The sequence below is a fragment of the Mesoplodon bidens genome (assembly GCF_964165515.1).
Source record: "Mesoplodon bidens genome assembly, chromosome: 15".
Classification (NCBI taxonomy): Eukaryota; Metazoa; Chordata; class Mammalia; order Artiodactyla; family Ziphiidae; genus Mesoplodon; species Mesoplodon bidens.
This window is the reverse complement of record NC_138171.1, coordinates 68,317,559-68,337,981: the sequence shown is the minus strand read 5'-3', so window position 1 is coordinate 68,337,981 and position 20,423 is coordinate 68,317,559. Positions and strand designations below refer to the sequence as shown.

The 20,423-nt window shown below is 49.7% G+C and overlaps 1 protein-coding gene across 1 annotated transcript in view; it reads right to left on the bottom strand.

The window, feature by feature from the left end:
* DTD1 (D-aminoacyl-tRNA deacylase 1) overlaps window positions 1-20,423 on the bottom strand; it is a 109,419-nt gene that overhangs the window by 7,781 nt on the left and 81,215 nt on the right. The window contains exon 5 of the mRNA XM_081256839.1: window positions 759-926. Within this exon, the coding sequence (XP_081112965.1) occupies window positions 774-926 (153 nt within the window). The 3' untranslated portion in view covers window positions 759-773. The remainder of the gene's footprint in view (window positions 1-758; window positions 927-20,423) is intronic.

Sequence of the window (20,423 nt, the reverse complement as noted above, 5' to 3'; positions counted from 1 at the left end):
ATTTCTCCGAGTTGCACACTGGACCCTGTATGGCCCGGGCCCTTCCTCCGCCCCTGCCTTCAGACAAGCTCCCGAAAAGAGCCCCGTGTCCCTTCCCTACCGCCTCTGCCCGAACCCACAACTCCGGCTCCTCCTCTGCTCTCCGCTGGGCCACTCCCTGCCCTCGGTCCCCGTCGCCCCGTCTCTACCAGGCCTTCCAGGTCCCACCCTGGACCCCTGGAGCCATGGCCACATCCCTGTCCACCCGGCCCACAGTCCCGGCACCGGTGCACTGCCCAGCGCTCTGGCGGGACTGTCCCCTCCCTGCTCCTGAGAATGCTGCCATGTGATGTGTTCACGGGGAATGAACTTGAGCCGAGGGCCATCGGGCGGCTGGGACAAGCTCCAGAGGCCTGTGACCTCCAGGCAGGGAGGTGGACCCAAGCTACAGGGAACCGTGAGGCACTCCCGTCTCGGGAAAGTGAACGGGCAGCGCCGCGCGGGGGACGTGGAGGCCGCAGGCTGTGAGGGGAGGCCTCCCGCAGCTGCTGAGAGCGCCGAGGCAGGAGCTCGCGTCTGGAGCACTCTAGAAGCGCCAGGAGCCGCAGTCGTTGCCTGACGTGGGCGCATCTCAACTCTTCTCTCTGCCCTGGAGGCAGATCTCAGGAAACCACAAGGAGGCGCCATAAAACAAGCCCTGCCTCCAAAGCCACCCTGTCGTCTACCCCTGACTGGTGCCCCCGACGTGAGGTGCCGACGCAGCTCCGGGGGGGCCCTACCTGCGTCTTGGCCCCCTACGGCTCCCGCTCCGAGGACACGTCTCCCTCGGCCCCGCTGCTGGCGCTGCGGTCTTCCTTGCGAGGAGCGCTTCTTTCCTTGCTTGACTCAGAAGGCCCTTTGGCTCTGGTTTTTTCTTTCCTCTGCTGTTGCTTTTCAAGCTTCGACAGCTGGTTATGAAAAAGAAAAAGAATTATTTTACAAATGTAAACTCGTGCCTGTATGTCCAAAGCACCAATTACTTCACAGGCAGCAACCACTAAAAACGCTTTCTGTCTGATAACATGGGGCATCGCAGCGGCTCCGACGTGCCAGATCCCACACCAAGTGTCTGTCAGACACCAGCATCCTTAATACAGACACATCAGACGTATGACGTCCGTCAGATTTCCCCACGACTCAGCCTGTCTTGGGGTTTTGGGGAGGGTCCACTAACAGCCTTCTCTGACAGGCTGAGCAGAGCCTGTAAATGAAAAGGCTTTTCGTCTGTTATTTTTTTCTTTGATGTCTCTATAGCTTTTTTCTCACCACTTTGTCTTCCCACTCACTGTTTTCTCCACCAGTTGCTGAAGGTGAGAGAAGGCTGTGAATAAAGTACATCAGGCACATGAGACATCGCCTGGGCCCTCGGTTTGTCCTGAGACTGAAGCCTGACTCGTCCACAGCCCAAACCCTGGGTGCTCCTGGCGGGCTGCGTGGTGGCTACACGGGGACACTGCCACAGGGCACACGTCCCACAGGCCACCCGGGGCCACTGCTGCCCTGGGTGTCTCCCCAGCTTGTTCAGAGACCACAGACCAGAGAGTGGAAAGACGGATCCGCTGACACTCTGCACAACGGTTCGGCCACCCCAGAAAGACCTGCCAAGAAACTCATCCAAGGAGATGGGCCAAGCCATGGTCACGGGATTTTTTTGGACCATAAAAACCATCTGTGACAAAGCTCGACACACGGTAACACCCAGGTTCATGGGCCTCCCAGGTCAAGCCTGCAAACATTTTCCCATTCACGTGGAAAGGGGGAAACAGGGAGGGGCCAGCTGTTCCCTGCTGATCTCTGCCCCGTAAAGACGCAAAGAAAAGTTACTGTAACCAACCTGCCAGATCATCACTTTATTATTCTCAGACTCTGAATTAAACCTTTAGGTAGATCAACAATCAGCATCTCTCAATTTGGTCCAGAAAACCAAGTTTATTAATGGTGGACTTATGATATTATCTCCCCCACCTCCCAACCCCAGGTGCCTGAACAGCTGTAGTAAACAACTGGCTTGGTTAACAAGTTAATTCAATTTTTTGAATGACAGCTTCACTTCCCCTTTGACCCAGGACTCCCTTCCCAGAAAGCTCACCTGGATAAATTCCCTCTCGTGTTGCAGGAAAGGCTCCTGTGAACGTGCACCGTGCTATTGCTTGTATTTAGCAAGAACCTAGAAACAACCTGAGAGTCCACTGTAGGAGGACAGGTAACTAGAATGTGGCACAGTCCCACAGAGCGATATCTAGAGCAGATGGACATGTATCAAAACAGACACGTCTCTAGGGCTTCCCTAGTGGCGCAGTGGTTGAGAGTCGGCCTGCCAATGCAGGGGACGCGGGTTCGTGCCCCGGTCCGGGAGGATCCCACATGCCACGGAGCAGCTGGGCCCATAAGCCATGGCTGCTGAGCCTGCGCGTCCGGAGCCTGTGCTCCACAACGGGAGAGGCCACAACAGGGAGAGGCCACAACAGGGAGAGGCCTGCGTACTGCAAAAAAACAAAAAACAAAAAAAAACAGATACGTCTCTAAACCCACGTTAGACAAACCAATGTAAGCTTCAGAGGCCAGAACAGTAGGATCCCATTTTCACAAAGCACTACGTGCCACTAACGGGCAAATGGAGGATGGACTGGGAGCATACAAACCAAGTCCAGTTAACTTTGGGAAGAAAGAGAAGAGAATGGGATCATAGTGGGATGAATATACATGGGCTCCAACTGTAACTGTCAGCTTTCACTTCTATAACAACAAAACCAGCTCTAGAACAGAGATGCTGACTGCTGTCAGACGTGGACTGCTTGCTACTGGCCCTCGGACCACTGACGGTAAGACTCGTGCCAGGATGTAAAGCAACACACAGCTTCCTTCGTCAACAAAGTCTTGCTGTGAAAAAGTATCACTGCTAAACTGTGCACTTAGTGGCAAAGCTGAGCTCCTCTGGCCATGGCCTGGTAAAAAAAACAGCTCAGGTACCGGCACGGTGAATAGGATGATCTTGAGCAAAGATGACAACAGGCTAGCATTTTTTAATTGAGATAAAATTGACAGACAACATTATATTAGTTTCAGGTGTACAATGTAATGATTCGACATTTGTATACACTGCTAAACGAAAAGGTTAGCATTTTAAAGAGCTCTTTGCTATATATTTCCCTCTGCACTATTATTTTTCCATGAACGATTATTTTTCTCTGTGCTGTTCTACCGCAGATGTGGGAGGAATTTCCTTCATCAAGATGCCAGCCTTCCTTTCTTGTTTCCCTTTTGGTGTTAAATGCTCTTTCTTCTAAGAAATGATTAGGATGGTAAATGGGGGCCCTTCTGTCTTGCTCTTTTTCTTGCAAAATGATCTTGGATGCACAACATGAATGTACTTAGCCGTACTGAGCTGTACAATTAAAAATGGGTGGGATGGTAAATTTTATGTTATGTGTATTTTACAACTAAAAAAAAATTTGTATAGTGATATAATTGACATGTAACATTATATTAGTTACAGGTGTACAACATAATGATTCCATAGCTGTACATACTGCAAAATGACCACCACTGTAAGTCTAGTTAGCGTCCATCACCAAAAAAAAATTTTAATGACCTTAGAAAACATGAAGTTGGCAATTCGTGCTGGCCCCCTTCCTTTTTTATATTTCATGTCCCTGGTTCACGAAATCCAAACATCTGGGAATCAGTGTTCGGCAGTGAACTGTGATAGTCGCCTTCTGCTGTCAGCAGTTTACATTCACATCAGTGTCTGTATGTGTGTTTACACGTGTGTGTTATATGTGTACATATCTGTAGGTGGATGGATACATCTACGAATGCACATATATAACCGTGAACATGTTCCAAGTTAGACACTGAGAAAACATGATTTTTATTTCCAAAAGAGGCCTTCTCAGGGCTTCCCTGGTGGCGCAGTGGTTGAGAGTCCGCCTGCCGATGCAGGGGACACGGGTTCGTGCCCCGGTCCGGGAAGGTCCCACATGCCACGGAGCGGCTGGGCCCGTGAGCCATGGCCGCTGAGCCAGTGCGTCTGGAGCCTGTGCTCCGCAACGGGAGAGGCCACAACAGTGAAAGGCCCACGTACTGCAAAAAAAAAAAAAAAAAAAAAAAAGAGGCCTTCTCAGTTTTGTTTCCCCTCTTTAGAGGTAAATATAAAAAAATGTTGACTATCGCCAGTGACACAACCAAACCAAGGCTCCCACACTGCTGAGATTCCATCTCACGCAAAGGCTTGTTTGTGATCCAACCTGTTATTCGCTTTCTACTCTTTAATGCTGCGGAGAAGCCAGATCCTGGCAGGGTGATGGGGAATAATTCCCAACGGAAGCAGGCTTCCCAGAGGCTGCTCAGGGCCCCACAGCACCGTCTGACTCTGCACTGGCCCAGAGGCGCCATCAACGCCGAGCCAAACGGCAGAAACATCAGCGCGACCTTACACCCCAGCTCCATCCCTACCGCCCTGGACGAAGCTTGTGAATCACTGAATCACGAGTGACAATTATCGAAGGGACAGGCATAGCCCAAGTTTCTGTAAACGATGTAATGCTGATTCTCCTTCATTATTTATCTTAAAACAACCCAACCACATATGGCTCCACGCCTCAAAGTAAAAGTTCTCTGAGGGAACATTGTGAACTAACCTAATAAATTTAAGCCTTTTCTCGGAAAACTTGGAATCCAATGCAGCCAAAATGTGGAATTTACATCTTAAGGCAAGAAAGCAATTGGATTTTTTTTTTTTTGAGGAAACAAATGAGAAAGAAAGAAAAATAAGAAAAGAAATTGGTGCTGCACACAGACTCCTGTAGCATGTTCACGGCTTTCAGGTTAACGAGCACACTTACGTCAAGGAGAATAAAAACCGCACAGGCCTGTGAACACAGGACCGAGACACCAAAATGGAGGACTTTTGTTTCTTTGTTTGTTTGCTTTTTAATCATCTGAGAGTGTCCATATTGCAAAGGAGACAGTGTCCAAACCATACAGGCTCTAGCGCCTTGAAGAGAAACCCAAACCTTCCAAAGGCAACTCCAGGCACAAGACACGGTCAGGGGCCAGGTAACCGTCCCAAGGCCAGCCCATGCCTCTCACGGTGGATCTCTGAAGAGGGGGGCCAGAGGAGGGCGGGCTGGAATATCTAGACCCAAACCTCCCTGACTCACGCCTAAATCCACTGAGAAAATAAAGAACTTTTTAATTAAGATGACCATGCTCTGATTGCCTAATGTACAAATAAACTAGTTGAACGATGCTCTGTCACGGGGGCCTGCAGATGTACTAATGCCCTGAGGGACCAGGCAGAAGCAAAATGAGTGAAGTAACTATAAGACTTTAGGGCAGGATGGAGACTGCGGCCACACTGCGGAGGACAAGCCCTCACGCAAGCCCTACCAGGGCATTCACATTTTCTTTTTTTTTTTTTTTATAAATTTATTTATTTATTTATTTTTGGCTGTGTTGGGTCTTCGTTTCTGCGCGAGGGCTTTCTCCAGTTGTGGCAAGCGGGGGCCACTCCTCATCGCGGTGCGCGGGCCTCTCACTGTTGCGGCCTCCCCTGTTGAGGAGCACAGGCTCCAGACGCGCAGGCTCAGTAGTTGTGGCTCACGGGCCCAGCTGCTCCGCGGCATGTGGGATCCCCCCAGACCAGGGCTCGAACCCGTGTCCCCTGCATTAGCAGGCAGACTCTCAACCACTGCGCCACCAGGGAAGCCCCTCTTTTTTTTTTTTTTTTTTTTTTTTTTTTTGCAGTACACGGGCCTCTCCCGTTGCGGAGCGCAGGCTCCAGACACGCAGGCTCAGCGGTCATGGCTCACGGGCCCAGCCGCTCCGCGGCATGTGGGATCTTCCCAGACCGGGGCACGAACCCGTGTACCCTGCATTGGCAGGCGGACTCTCAACCACTGCGCCACCAGGGAAGCCCTCACATTTTCTTTTTAAACAAGCATCTGCACAAAGGTATAAAGTCAGTGGGGTAGATAGAGACCCCCATAGGTACCCCGCTTTGCACCTCCGCCCACCTGATCCCGACTTCTCTGAACAACCCAGTAAAAGTTGTATTCTCATCAGCGTCCCCCAGAGAAGCCACTGTCGGCAGCCTACACTATAGTCATCCTCCAGCTCCCTCCTCTCTCCCTGCTGGCATGAACAGCCTTCTGCTCAGAAGTAGCACTGTCTGAGCCCGCTGTCACATGGGCAGGGGACAGCATTCACAGCCACCAGGACCTGAGGGACCGCCAGGGGGCTTCAGAGAAAGGTGTCTCTCCCAAATAAACAAAGGTGCACGGAGACCCGGGGACGGACAAGGACCTCTGGAGCGGTGGCAGCTCTTGGAACGAAGATGGGGTGTCCAGGGGTACAGAGAAGCCTCTGGGGAGAGGTGGAGTCGAGCCGGAGGAATCAGCCATCCTCTTGGGGGTGGGGGGTCACTAAGCTCCTCCCTGTTTCAGCCACACTCGGCCAGGTTTGGAGCATGTGCAGCTGAAAGCAAAGCATCTCATCACACACTCATCGAAGTAAAGGAGAAATGGGCCTTCAAAAGGGTGGGGGGCTTGCTCAGGTGTCATGCACAGTGTGCAAAAGGCAGAGATGGGACCAGGCCTCGAGACGCCAAACTCCGTATTCTTTCCAGGGCTTCATGTGGCCCCTCTTCCTTAATCTATGAACTTCATGTCAGAGATATTTATTGAGCACTGGGCTACACGTCATGCCCTGTCCTAGGTGCCAGGGACACAGAGGAGAACCAAGCAGAGCGCTGGCTTCCCGGGGCCGACTGTCCATCACATAAATAACTGGCGACCCCCACTCACGAGCCAGGCTCCGTTCTCAGCCCTCGGCATGCACGAAGGGAGCTAACACCATCCCTACACTTCGAAGTGAAGCCAACGGCACCGGCGCCCCCAGCATCCTGCCTGAAGCACTTGTCCTCGCCGGTGGAGAACACGCAGGGACCTCAGCCTACTCCCTTGGCCTAATTAAAGAGAAACCGGCCCTAACCCGGATCCTGCTCCATGGTGGTTCAGCAACAAGCCGCTGTAGGACCTCAACGTGACTGTATGTTTATACCCTGTGGCTGAAGAATCAGAAGGCTCAAACCTAAGATGAGTGAGCCGGAAACGAGGCTGGAGGAGGAAGCGGGATGGGGAAGCCCCCAAAGCAATGAGGGCCCAGAGGGAGCTCTCCAGGGCCCCTGATCCTGACCTAAGGAAAGGCCCTGTCAGTGGGGCCCGTCAGTGGCAGCGGGAGAGGAGGACCAGGGTGAGGGAGACCAGTCTGGCCCAGGCCGGCCACTGATACGGGGCAGCCCTGGAAAGCAGTGAGCATCAGAGCATCATAGCAGGGAACACAGGGCGGCCAGCATGTGGAAGGCTGGCGGGGGGTGGGGGGCAGGCCCCCAAGGTCAGGGAGGGCTGACGGAAGCAGGGCTGAGGGCAGGACAGGAGTCCCTGGAGGCGGGAGGAGAAGGCCTCCCAGGACCAGCACGGGACTCTGTGTTCACGCTTCACCACCAGCCACGCTGCAGGCCCCCTGGGCACAGGTTGATGACACAGAGGTGACTGAACTGGACATCAAGGGCTGCACAAGACAGGCTGAGGAGCGAGGGGCCGAGTGAGGTCAAGGCCACCAGGAGAAGCGGGGGAGGGGGTCGAGTCCTGCCCAGGGCGCAGCACCCACAGTAAGGGGGGCGTCCGGCCGGGAGCGCATGGGGTCAGCGCACTGTGGGGTCACTGTCACCCAGGACTGGGACACAAACGGGGTTCTGGCAGGCTGGGGGGCTGGGTGTGGGAGAGCCCTGAGTCTCCATTGATGACCACGGCAGTGGTGATGGGCAGTCCGCAGTGCGCATGAGACACTGGACAAATGAGCACGGGGGCGGGGAGTGACCAGGTGATGGCCTCCGGGGGACGGGAGGCTCCAGCTCGAGCCCCTGTCGGCGGCGTAACTAACGCTCTTCAGCAGCACAAGAGAAGGAAACACGTGGGACCCACAGAGCAGGGTGCCGTGTGGGCGCTCCAGGGGAGGGACCCCTCCCGGGGTAGGGGGCGGACAGCAGACCACTGGAAGGGGAGAAGCGGAGACACTCAGGCTGGTAGTTTGCCCTCTTTGCCTCTACTGCCAGGCCGCCTGCCCTGGGCACCAGAGGACAGGCTCTGAGACATGTGAGTTACTCCTACCTGCCCTGGTCTTTCTCATAGAACAGCGCTGCTGAAGCATCTCCAAAGGCAGATCCCTTCACCCTGTGGGCTGATCCAGTGGTTGATGACATAGAACATTAAATGAAGGAGCACCTCCAGGCTGCCGTGGACACCACAAGCTCCCAGGACGCGCTCTGCGTACAGTCAGACTCTGGGCGTCCCCAAGATTCCACGTGTGCAGGGGAAGCTCAGCCAAGGGCTCTGCTCTGCAGCTGGGGACACCAGTCCAGGCTGGAAGGGTTCAAAGGAGCTGGCAGAGAGTTCTGTGTCTGCAGTCGCCACCACCCGCCTGCCTCTTTCGGGAACGTCCAAACCACGCAGCTGACAGGCACTAGAAGCGGTTTTGGAGGGGTTCAAGAAAGATGGTTTCTTTGCAAGTCATTTCCAAACAAAACAGGGGCCCAGGAACCCCTGATGGAAGGGTAGTTCTCCGAGCGAGACCATATCTCAGACTTGCTTCCAACACAATTTGGGGAAATGATGTGAAAAATTACAGCTTCTTGTAGATGCTTTTGTATGTTCACATAAGTCCCACAAAAACGATTTCAGGTCTTCCTCTTCTTCTTTTTTGACTACAGTTGACTAAAAGGGGCAACTCCTTCCTCAAAGGGCCCAGGAATATAACCTGAGATTTTAATTTCATCCCTGTAAAGTCTGTCTTCACACTAGGGAAATAAATGGCCCCTTAGATTGTGACAACCAATTTGTCACCTTGAGCATTCCAAGAAGTCAAGAGCAGGTATTATTACTCCCAGATTGCTTCTGAGCGCAAGGGAAGTGGAGTCAGTTGAGAGAGCAAGTTCAAGGCCATGGCCAGGCAGTGGCCAGGCTGGGAGGAGCCTCAGGCCACCAGACTCCCAGCCAAGCCTCCAGTCGACCTGGCTCCTTTGAGGCCGAAGCTCACCTGGACAGGGGCTTCTGAGGTTAGCCCCAGGTCCGGGGCAGCCAACCCTGCTCTGATCTTGCTAGGGTGATGCCAGGTACAGCCCTGCCTTTGAGTTATTTTAATGCTGTTATTTCCGGCCAGACTGTTCTGTCCCGTGAATGAGCAAAATCTAATTAGAGAGTGAAGAAAGTAACAAAAGAAAAGCGCAAGCCCCATGAAGTCAGTTACTAGGATTTTTATAGACCGTGATGTAGATGGAAAGGTTCTGTTCCAACCAACCCCTTACAAAGATTCCAAGAAAGTCATAAAGATCAAATGTCCCCTCTGCAATTAATGTTGTAAAATACCACAAGGTATGATGGCTCCGCGGGCGCTGGCCCACACCTGTGGCTCTGCTGATGTCAGAAGGCACGAGCGGGCGACCACAGGAAGCTGCAGAAGAAGGACATGGCTGGCACGTCCCCTTAGAAGGACAGGAGCTAAAGGACAAAATGCCCCAAACCCACCAGCCCATGAACCCTTTTCAACAGCGCTAGAACCTTCACTCCACGAGGCTCGTTGTCTTTCCTGTGTCCACCACCTCCTACCACCAGGAAAAGATGCCCTGACTGTGCCGAGTCATTGAAACCAGTGTGTTGACCATTCTCTCACCCTGCAGAGCACGCTGACACCAGAGAACTGTTTTGCTGAATAACTACCACGTTCGAGGCAGTCAGCAAGACGCACTGTGGAGTGGAGCAGTACTCCACCTCCACGGGCCTCCTGGGGTCAGGTGGAAGCCCGGGGCTCCGCTCGACCACACACAACGGAGGCGGCCTGCCAGCACCGCCTGGAGATGCAGGAAAGCCCAAGAGGCCATGCACAGCGACCAGAGCAGCCCACAGCCCCTCCACGTGAGGCGGGGACCCCTTCAGGGGTGGAGCCTTCAGGGAATGACGGAGGCCAGTGCTCAAGGCCGGGAACGGGCACCTCCACCCAAGCCCGATGCCCACGTGCCACGGGCGGGACATCTCCTGAGCTACTGGACACCCCTGGGTCCATGACCTTTTGCTTCTCCCTGTTTCTTTCTGCCGCCTACAGGCCAGAGGGCAGAGAGTGGGAAGGGGGAAGAAGAAAAGGCAAATTCCCATCAGCCTATGAGACTCGCAAAACTCCGAGAAGACCGAAGTGTGAATCTAACTGTGGAATTTTAAACAATCTGTAGAAACCTACTTCCACAGATTAGCTCTAGTTGACTAGGCCATTTTAAAAAAAGCAATTGGAATTTATATTTGGGCAACTTTGTTTTATCGAATTGTAACTTGATATAATTTCATATTATGTGATAATTCTGAAAGCTTCTTTTTTAAAAATGTCCTTGTGTAATGGAAAATCTGACAGAAGACTCAAAGAGGATGTTTCCATACACTCTGAAGCATCTGCCATTATGTCAACTGTCATGTGTTATTTTTAAATCAACTGGCTGCTTAATAAAAACATTACACAGCAATGTGCACACATGGTACCTAATTTTCATACATTATTAACTCTGCTTGAGGTTTTCGTGGGAATTAAAAAGGAAAAAAGTCAGGCAAGGAGGCATCCGTTCCCATCTGAAATCGTGCAATCTAATTTTATTTTCTAATTCCCCACTGTTTACAAAAACCCTCTTGGGCATACGGAGTGGCAGTGAGGGTGGGGTGCCCGGCTGTCTTTCCCATTATTCTTACTCTCTTCTCCTCCCGTCCACGTCCACGCTGGGGTGGCTCCAGCCTTCAGGACCCGGGGCGGCTTGTTTCAGGCCATCATGGGATCGAGGTCAGCAAAGGCGTGGGTTTCTCTACCACCGCGGCAGACACTGTCAGGGCCTGCACGTCCCCCAGCCCAGAGGTCCCTGCAGTGTCAGCCCACGACGTCTGACCTCCTCCAGCCTGAGCACCTGCACCTTCGGCCTGAAGATGTCCCCGGGCCCAGAGGGGCATCTGGCCTGAGTGTGGGCAGCAGACATGTCTGGAGGCAAGCACTTCTGGACGTGATCTCGGCCAGGGGGAAACGAGAGCTAGGGGTCCACCTCCAGCCCCCTCAGGCCGCACGGCACCCACGCTGAGATGTGTTCCATGCGGCCCCCCAGGGGGTGCCCAGGGGTCACCGACACGCAGGTCCCCCTCCCTGTCTCGCTTCCACTCCTCACCATGCTTCCTGTACCGGGAAGACCTGTACCGAAAACCTTTCACTGCGGGGGGCACCCAAACCAGAAGCATTTTACATGCTTTGAAATGAGCCACATTTTAACATGATCATTTGTTATGTGTTACAGGCCCCGTGTTAACCAGTGTTCTCCACTGGTGGGCACCCCAGACACAGGAGGGCCATGGGGGTGATGAGGACTCCACCTCCACTGAAGGCGCTGACGGATGCAGTACAGTCCTGTGACATCTCACTATACACGTGAATTCTCTGAAAACTGGTCACCCATGTACATGGCAAACGATATATTCTAGCAGCCAGGATTTTTACTATGTTGTCCTCCATTCCCTAACCCCACTGGGGACAAGGTATCAACTGCACTTCTAACACGACACAACCCACTCCTGTGGCCTGGCCTCTTCCTTCGATGGGGGCTAATTATAAAATTTCGAGAGTAATGGGCAAGAAGGTAACTATTTCCCCGCTGCTGAAGAAGCAGCAGTGGCTGTGGCGCTCGGAGGCCGGAGGCCGGCTTCTCCCGCCCCACGGCTGAGATATCAGTTCCCCCTCCTCTCTAGGCCGCTGCTCTTTGCAGGCAGAAATAACAGGCACCTACTTCATCAACATCTGCGTTAACATTATTAACACATATATGTGGACCCTAGAAAAATGGTACAGATGAACCGGTTTGCAGGGCAGAGATAGAGACACAGATGTAGAGAACAAACATATGGACACCAAGGGGGGGAAAGTGGCGGGGGGGAGGGTGGTGGGATGAAGTGGGAGATTGGGATTGACATATACACACTAATATGTATAAAACAGATAACTAATAAGAACCTGCTGTATAAAAAAATAAATAAAATTCTAAAATTCAAAAAAAAAAACAAACCAAAAAACCATCTGCCTCAGGCTGGAGTCTCTCTTGGCACGTGTCTGGTTAATAATCACGGGCTGTAGCGAAGTTTCAGGAGACACTAAAACAATTTCAGCTTTGGTATTTCAATGCATAATTGGTACCAGAAAACTGTTCACGAGCATTTTAAACTAGTAGTGTTCCTTAAATGATTCAAAATGTTTCTTCAATTTGCAAGAGTCTTAAAAAAGAGGGGAGACCTTTTCTCTGCCCCACTGGGTCTTACATGTACAAATGCCAACGGAACAGATTTGGAACGATGAAGAATTATTGTGCAAAATAATGAAGATGTGGGACCCAGAAAAACAGTGCACACAACCTGAAGAGAAGTCAAGGCCAGGGTGCTCGGCAGCCGGGACGCGGGGAGGGGCAGGGGGTGGCCACCCATCCACAGGGCAGGGGAGTGAGGCGAGCGCTCTGGTGGACGGGGCTCCCGCAGGAAGGGCCTCGAAAGAGAACGCCTGGGCTCCGAGGTCTGGGAGCAGGAGCAGAAAATACAGTGCTTCCAACAAGATTTCAAGAAGAGAAGAAAGACAAGGACATACTCCCAGAAAAGCAAAAGGCTGAACAAGGAAAAAAACGACAGGGTATGACTTGGCCCTGTGATGACCCACAGTCACAGGGTCATGGCAACATAAACACCATTTTTTGATTCCATTAAAATGATATCAAAACGCTGGAAAGATGGGAGGGTGTGTGGCATGAGCAGTGCTGGCTCCCCCTCTACAGTAGCATGAAATAAATGATGTCAGAGCTTAAAACATCAAGAAACAGTAGGAGTTTGGGCTTCCCTGGTGGCACAGTGGTTAAGAATCCGTCTGTCAATGAAGGCGACACGGGTTCGAACCCTGGCCCAGGAAGATCCCACATGCCGCGGAGCAACTAAGCCCGTGCGCCATAACTACCAAGCCTGCGCTCTAGAGCCCACAAGCCACAACTACTGAGCCCACGTGCCACATCTACTGAAGCCCGTGCACCTAGAGCCCCTGCTCCGCAACAATAGAATCCAACACAATGAGAAGCCTGCGCACTGCAACGAAGAGCGGCCCCTGCTCGCCGCAACTAGAGAAAGCCGTGCGCAGCAACGAAGAGCCAACGCAGCCAAAAATAAATAAATAAATTTATTTTTTAAAAAAAGAAACAGTAAAAGTTTATTATTTAGGGACAGAGGGGGAAGCACCCAAAGAAATAGCTTAAAATATGTTAAAGGCACTTGCCTGTGGGGACGAGGACAAGGACGAGGGAAAACAGGCAGAAAAGGTTATTTTTCATTACAAGCCTTTATGTACTAAATGATTTTTAGTTATGCACATAATTGCTTTAATAAGCAATTTAAAATTTGTTTAAGAAAGAAAACTCATACAGTAGATATAGTTAACAACAGATCCAAGACTATGGAAAAAAATTAATGACTCAGAAAAATCAATTCATGCAATCCTTCCAATACTCAGAGGAAAAAATAGAAACTTATAAGTCATATATGTAGGATGGGAGAAAAGGAGAGATCAGAGCAGATACCAAAAAAGCAATAAGCAAAGACATTACAGAAGAACATCCCATGGGCTCCAGTATATCCTGGAGGCACCAACAATCAGGGAAATTTAGGTAAAGAAATCCACACGGAGGGCACACCACTAAATGCCAGCAGGGAGCCAGGATGCAGTAAAACACTGGTGACACGTGTGTTGGATGAACAAAGGGATGACTGCATGATGACAGACAGATGTGTAGACAGAGGGAAGGAAGGAGGCCAACCAACCGTCGGGACAACACCTGTAGAACCTGAAGGTAAAAGCTGGCGACCCAAGCATTCCCGGATCAACCAGGATGTTCCCAAACTTGCAAGTATCCAGAATGTTTTATGGCCATTCCCACCCTTAAAAAATAAATGCATAAATAAATAACAGAAGAACTCCAGCCTCTTGAGAGAGTAATAAAGAAATTGTGTTAAGGGCCTCCCTGGTGGCGCAGTGGTTGAGAGTCCGCCTGCCGATGCAGGGGATACGGGTTCGTGCCCCGGTCCGGGAGGATCCCATATGCCGCGGAGCAGCTGGGCCCGTGAGCCATGGCCGCTGAGCCTGTGCATCCGGAGCCTGTGCTCCGCAACGGGAGAGGCCACAACAGTGAGAGGCCCACGTACCGCAAAAAAAAAAAAAAAAAAAAAAAAAAGAAATTGTGTTAAGTAATATAACCAATAAAATTGAGTGACAAGTCCCAAAACTAACTGGTGAAGAAGGAAATATAAAATGTAAATGAGAAATTAAACTTATCGGGATCTAAAATTCAGATTCACAAGCAACTTCTTAAATGGGATGAAACGCAAATGCCTAATAAGCTTATGAGAAAGAGTGCCACTTCACTAGCAATTGATGCAAATAAAAACAATGAGATAGTTTATGAGTCATCAAGTTGACAAGGATTAAACAATGATAATCAATGATAATATTATTAATTATAATAATAAACAATGATAATCAGGTTAAACAATGATCATTAAACAATGATAAACCAGCCTTCGCAAGGGTTTAAGGAAAGGAACACTGAATGCTGGTGATGGAGAGTACATGTGGACCTTAGGGGCGCAATTTGGCAACACACATCTCAAACACTAAGTGTCTGCACATTTTGACCCAATAGTTTCACCTCCTGGAATTTATCTCGTGGAAAATAAGTGGCTTCGTGCACAAAGATACATCCAAAAGGGTGTTCACTGAATTGCTTTTTACAACAGTAAAAACTGTGCAGCAATCTAAATGTCCACAGAAAGAGGATTTAAATACATTATGAGACATTCTGTACAGACTGATTTACCATTTGAGGTGTTGCTATGGAAAATTTATCGCTGCAGCCATCAAACCCTAGAATTCCCCTCTCTTCACCAATTAAAAAAAGCAGCTGTTTGAGAACAGTACAAATTCAGCTCCAAGGACCTGTCTGGTGGCGGAGGGCGTTGAAACACGAGGGTCCCACCGCTAGGCCGAGCCCGACAGAAAAGAACGACGTGCAGCAGACAAGCCCCAACAAGAAAGCCAGGGACACATGCGTGGGCTGAAGCCGCTCGGGACAAAGGGGTGGGGGGGACCAGCACAAAACACAGCACCGGGGTGTCTCAGGGGGAGGCAGGGGGTTGTGAGGTGAGGGCCCGGGACAGCCCTGGGTGGCAGCGGCTGGGGCTCCCATCTGAAAGTGGGGGGCAGTCACCCTAACGGTAGGCTTTGTACGCACGCACGTTACATACGTCCTTTTTCAGTGACCACAGATCATGCAATAAATGTTTCTAGAACACACACGAGCGACAGCCCCTCATCTTCAGCCACTGCTCTGCCCAATCGGCTCCAACAACCTGACTGGCCTCCAAACAGAACAGGCAAGGAGAAAACACCACTGAGCACAAACTTCTCGAGTTCGCAGCCCGTCAGAGAAAACGGCACTTTGGGGAATTCCACTGAAACCTTGGCTCCAGGCGCCCGGAGCAGAGGCGGAGCTCCCGGTCCTGGGATCCAGACGGAGATCCCCCACTAGGAGCCAGGGACACAGCAGGCAAACTGTCTCAGAAATCTAACGTGTGTTATCACTACTATTTTCTTTATGAATGCCATTTGTGTGGGAGAAAACATACTTATAAAAGCGCCCACTATAGTTTTGGTACAAACAAAGGCTGCTCCACCCCACCCAGAGACACCTTTGTCATCAGCCACAAGTCCCTTTCCAGGAAGCCACCAGGAAGTCTTGCCTTCTGCGAGGAAGTTTGCTAACCATGAAATCAGAGGACAGAAGTAATGCTTAGAGCCACCTTACTTTCGAGATTCTCCTTCCTCAAAATACACATATTTCTAGACAGACCCAGGAACAGTGCAGGTGCTTTTCCTAACACATCAGTACTGCCCTGCACTATGAGAAAGACCTGTTTCACCCCAAATGGGCACTGCTGTCAAGGTTCTTATGTGAAGAAGGTCCATCCTTCACCCTGCCCTGACGGCCCTTTGAAAGGGCTACACTCTCCGTGATCAGTGTTTCTTGACCTCAGCAGTAGTGAGATTTGAAGCCAGATGAATGCTTTGCTGTGAGGGCCGTTCTGTGGACTTCAGGGTGTTCAGCAGCATCCCTGGCCTCTACTCACTAGAAGCCAGTGGCACTTCCCCTCCCCCAGCTGTGACAACCAAATATGTCTCCAGACACTGCCAAATGTCCTTGGGGTGCAAAATGGTTGAGAAATAAAAATAACTTTTAAAAACAAACACAAACAAATAAGAACAAAAACGCCGTTCTTAGAATTGCTGTAAGTCTCTCATATTTGCCATTGGTAAAGTGCCCTTTTTTCCACTTCTTGCACAGACCCTTTCAAGACCCGAGTCAAGCAGGGCTCCTGCACTGTTTTTCTGAGGTTTCTGCCCACATATGCAGGTAGGCTGAGTGCCCCGGTAGGAAGAGACCCACTGGAGACCAAAACGACCAACCTGTAAAACTAACTACCTACCAACTACCTAACCTACTCCGGTCAGCATTCTTAGGTACGGACAGACAGCCCAAAACATCCAGATACTTGAGGGAGCATCCACAGCTCAAAAGAGAAGGATCACTTAGAATAAACAGAACAACTGACTCTGAGCAGAGATCATTCGGCAAATAGAAATGAACATTTAAAAATCCAATCAGAATTTTCAGAAAGCGTTAAGAAGATATGATACCCCCCCCAGAGGACCTAAAGAGCCATTTTTCTAAAGAAGACATACAGATGGCCAACAGGCACATGAAAAGATGCTCGACATCACTAATCCTCAAGGAAATGCAAATGAAAACCACAATGAGATATCAAAGAGATGAAACAATTCTGAATCTCGCGAGTACTGAGATTTGCTTCAAAATAAAACCAAAGGTGGGAGGGTTAATGATATCAGAGGTGCCATAACTGGGTGATGATGACCTGGACGCTGGGTCCATTGGGTTCTATATGCTATATTTGTCTAAACTGTTGACATGTTTCCATAACAAAAAGTTAAGGTCATTTCTCATTAACAATACAGAACTGAGCTATGTAGTTATTGTTAAAAACAAATACATCAGCAGATTCTATAAAAGCCTAACAGAACAGTAAAATTCAATGTGTGCTTTGATGAAGTTTTACTGACTTGCTTATATATATGAGCCATAAATGTGTTCATACCCATTTCTTAGAATTTCTCTTACATCAAAAAAAAAAAAACATTATCAGAATAAAGATGTTCACTTTGGCATTACTTACAATTGTGAAAAAATTAAAAATAATCTAGATGTCCAACCATAAAGGAAAGTTAGTAAGTTATAGTAGACTGACTTAATAACTAATATACAAACACAAAAATGCTAAATATAAAAATCAGTCATCCTCACTGAAGATATTTAAGAAAAGATTTAACTGGAAGACGTCCGTGGTGATTACACCAAAACAAAGATTATGTGAATATTTGGAAAAGACTATAAAGAAGAAATTTAAATTGTTACATTAAGAAGAGCACATTGGCTCAATGTTTTTTTTGTAATGTTGTTTAATCATTTTTAAAAGATGTGCTCTGTCTTGAGTACAAGATTTTCCTCTAGTTTCTCAGGTTTTTTTTTAATGAAAAATAAGAAAAAAACTACAGTCACCTACGAGCACAGTAACTCTTTTCTAGACTGCTGGAACATGCCATTCAGTCCCAAGAATTTCCTCACTAACGTGCATTTCAATCACCCACACAGGACCCTCAAATCTAGGGCAGACACCTGGGGTCAGCATGACCTGAAGGGTTGGGGAGACCAGATAAGATCTGGGAGAAAGATGTGGAAACTGCAGGTGTCACCTGGCCATCCAGTCGCATCTTGGCAAGAGGCTGTTGTCCCCTGCCCCGACGAGGGGGCTGTCCCAGCAGGTGACCTGACTCGCTCAAACACTTGCAGTCCTGAGCCTGGGGAAACGCACCAGGGCTGGGAGCGAAGCCCACATTCTGCTCCCCTGGAGAATTCTAAGAGGCTAGTGAGTGAAGATGTGCTCTTTACACAGAGGCCGACGGAGCCTGGGTATAAACAACAAAACATCTATAAAAACACGGACAGAACAGGAGTCTGCAAAGCACCCCCTTTACACCAGGGATTCACTGGGAGCATCCGCTCAGCCGAGCGGCATCCCTCGCGGATGCTGGGATGGAGCTTGGCAGCTGCACCTGACCCTGCGGTTCCTGTTCCCGGAAAAGGCCACCCCTCCCCCTGCCTCCAGCTGAAGTTGCTTTTCAAGCTTCTAAACCATTTCTGTGATGGAAAAGATTAGAGTAATAAGAGTCTCTATCTAATGCTGAGTGCTGAGCACTGGGTTTTACAAATACCTCTTTTCTCTGCACCTCTACCGCTGCTCCACAGGACAGGTACTGCAAGCCCCACTCTCCAGATGGAAGAAAATGGAGCTCAGAACACTGACGAAACTGATGCCTAGGATGTGCTGGGCTGTTTCTCTGCAGCACTAGCCACTCTCCCCTTTGGTAAAACATGCTGTCCCTGTACGAGAGGGACAGTCCCCAGGAGCATCCGGGGCCCCAGGCAGCAGTGGGCACAGATGTCCTGATGTTTATTACATGGGGGTCTCCGTGAGTGCCAGGCCTTCCCTGTTTCTCATGGTGGCCCTGGGGTCAGAACAGGGCCTGACAAGGAGACGCTCAGCAATACCTGCTGGCTGGATAAATAAAGCTCATCTCCAAAATGCCTTCCACAGTCCTTCTGCTAGGACTTGCTCTGTGACAGAAATGTCCTGGTCTCCGCTAATACGGCAGCCACTAGACACATGTGGCCACTGAGCACTTGAAATGTGGCCTGTGGGGCTAAGGAAAAAACATTTGTTGTACTATCATCCTCATTTAATTTTATTTTTAAATTGAAGTAACATTGGTTTATAACATTATATAAGTTTCACGTATACAACATTATATTTCCACTTCTATACACCCTACAGCATACTCACCACCACTATGGAAACCAGTAAGGAGATTCCTCAAAAAATTAAGAACAGAACTACCATATGGTCCAGCCATCCCACTTCTGAGTATTTACCCAAAGAATACAAAAAGACTAACTGCACCCCCCTGTTCACTGCAGCATCATTTATAATAGCCAAGATATGGAAACAACCTGAGTGCCCATCATCACACGACTGGATAAGGAAGATATGGTGCATGTATACACACACACACACACACACACACACACACACACATATACACAATGGAATACTACTCAGCCATAAAGAAGGAAAGTGTTTTTATTTTATTTACTTTTGGTGAATTTAAACTTCCACAGCCAGATGTGGCTGGCGCCTGACCCCTGGTCAGCCGGGTCTAACCTATCCTGTTCTAACGCAGCGTCGTGCCTTCCCAACGATGCTGTAGACCTCCACTCCCACATCACCCTGCACAAGTCCACCCCCATGTGGACACCACACTGGCACTGAACACACAGTGGGTGTGAAGGTTGGTACCTTCAAGGTGTTTAGTTAAGGAGCTAGAAGAGAAGCTAAAGGACATAAGCATGACTCATGCTGAAGATGCAGTTTTGGGACAAAAGCTGGTAGAAAACAACAACATTATTCACTGACCACTTTCTCTTCGTTGATATAAGTGAGTCTTGAGAACAAATAGCCCCTCCCTTCCCATGCACCCCCAACTACCACAAGGAAGAGGCACAGAAGGTCAGGAAGAAAAGCAAACAATAATTCTGTTACCAAATTGACCAGTTACCAAAAATTTGAGACATGGTTACTCAGGTGCCAATTAAAAGCAGAAAAGATGAATCTATATCCATGTCATGTTTCCAGAAAATGTGCAAATATACAAGCAGCATATATCAAATTAAAAGAGTTCAAGGTATGAGGTATTTTAAGAAGGAGGGCTGATTAATTCATCTGCAGCTCTATCCTGTGGGGAGGAAGACCATCAGGCAGATTTTATAAAAGTAAGTGGAACTCCTAGGCTGGTGGTGTCAGCTGCTACGACCCCAGTTTGGAGCCACAGTTCTCTCTTCCAGCCTGATGAGCCTGCCTCCAGGACGTCCCTTGAGGCCACTGGCCTCATGGACAACCAGATCAATGGCTGGCAGAGTACCTGTCCTCTTCCCTCAACGACCCTATCTACTAGTCGGGCTAGTCCTTGCTCTGGCGAAATCAGTCAACTTTGTGACAAAGGCAGAGGGGACGACCTCTTCTTCCTCCACGAGCCCCAGACACCCCAAGTGCCCCAGACGCATG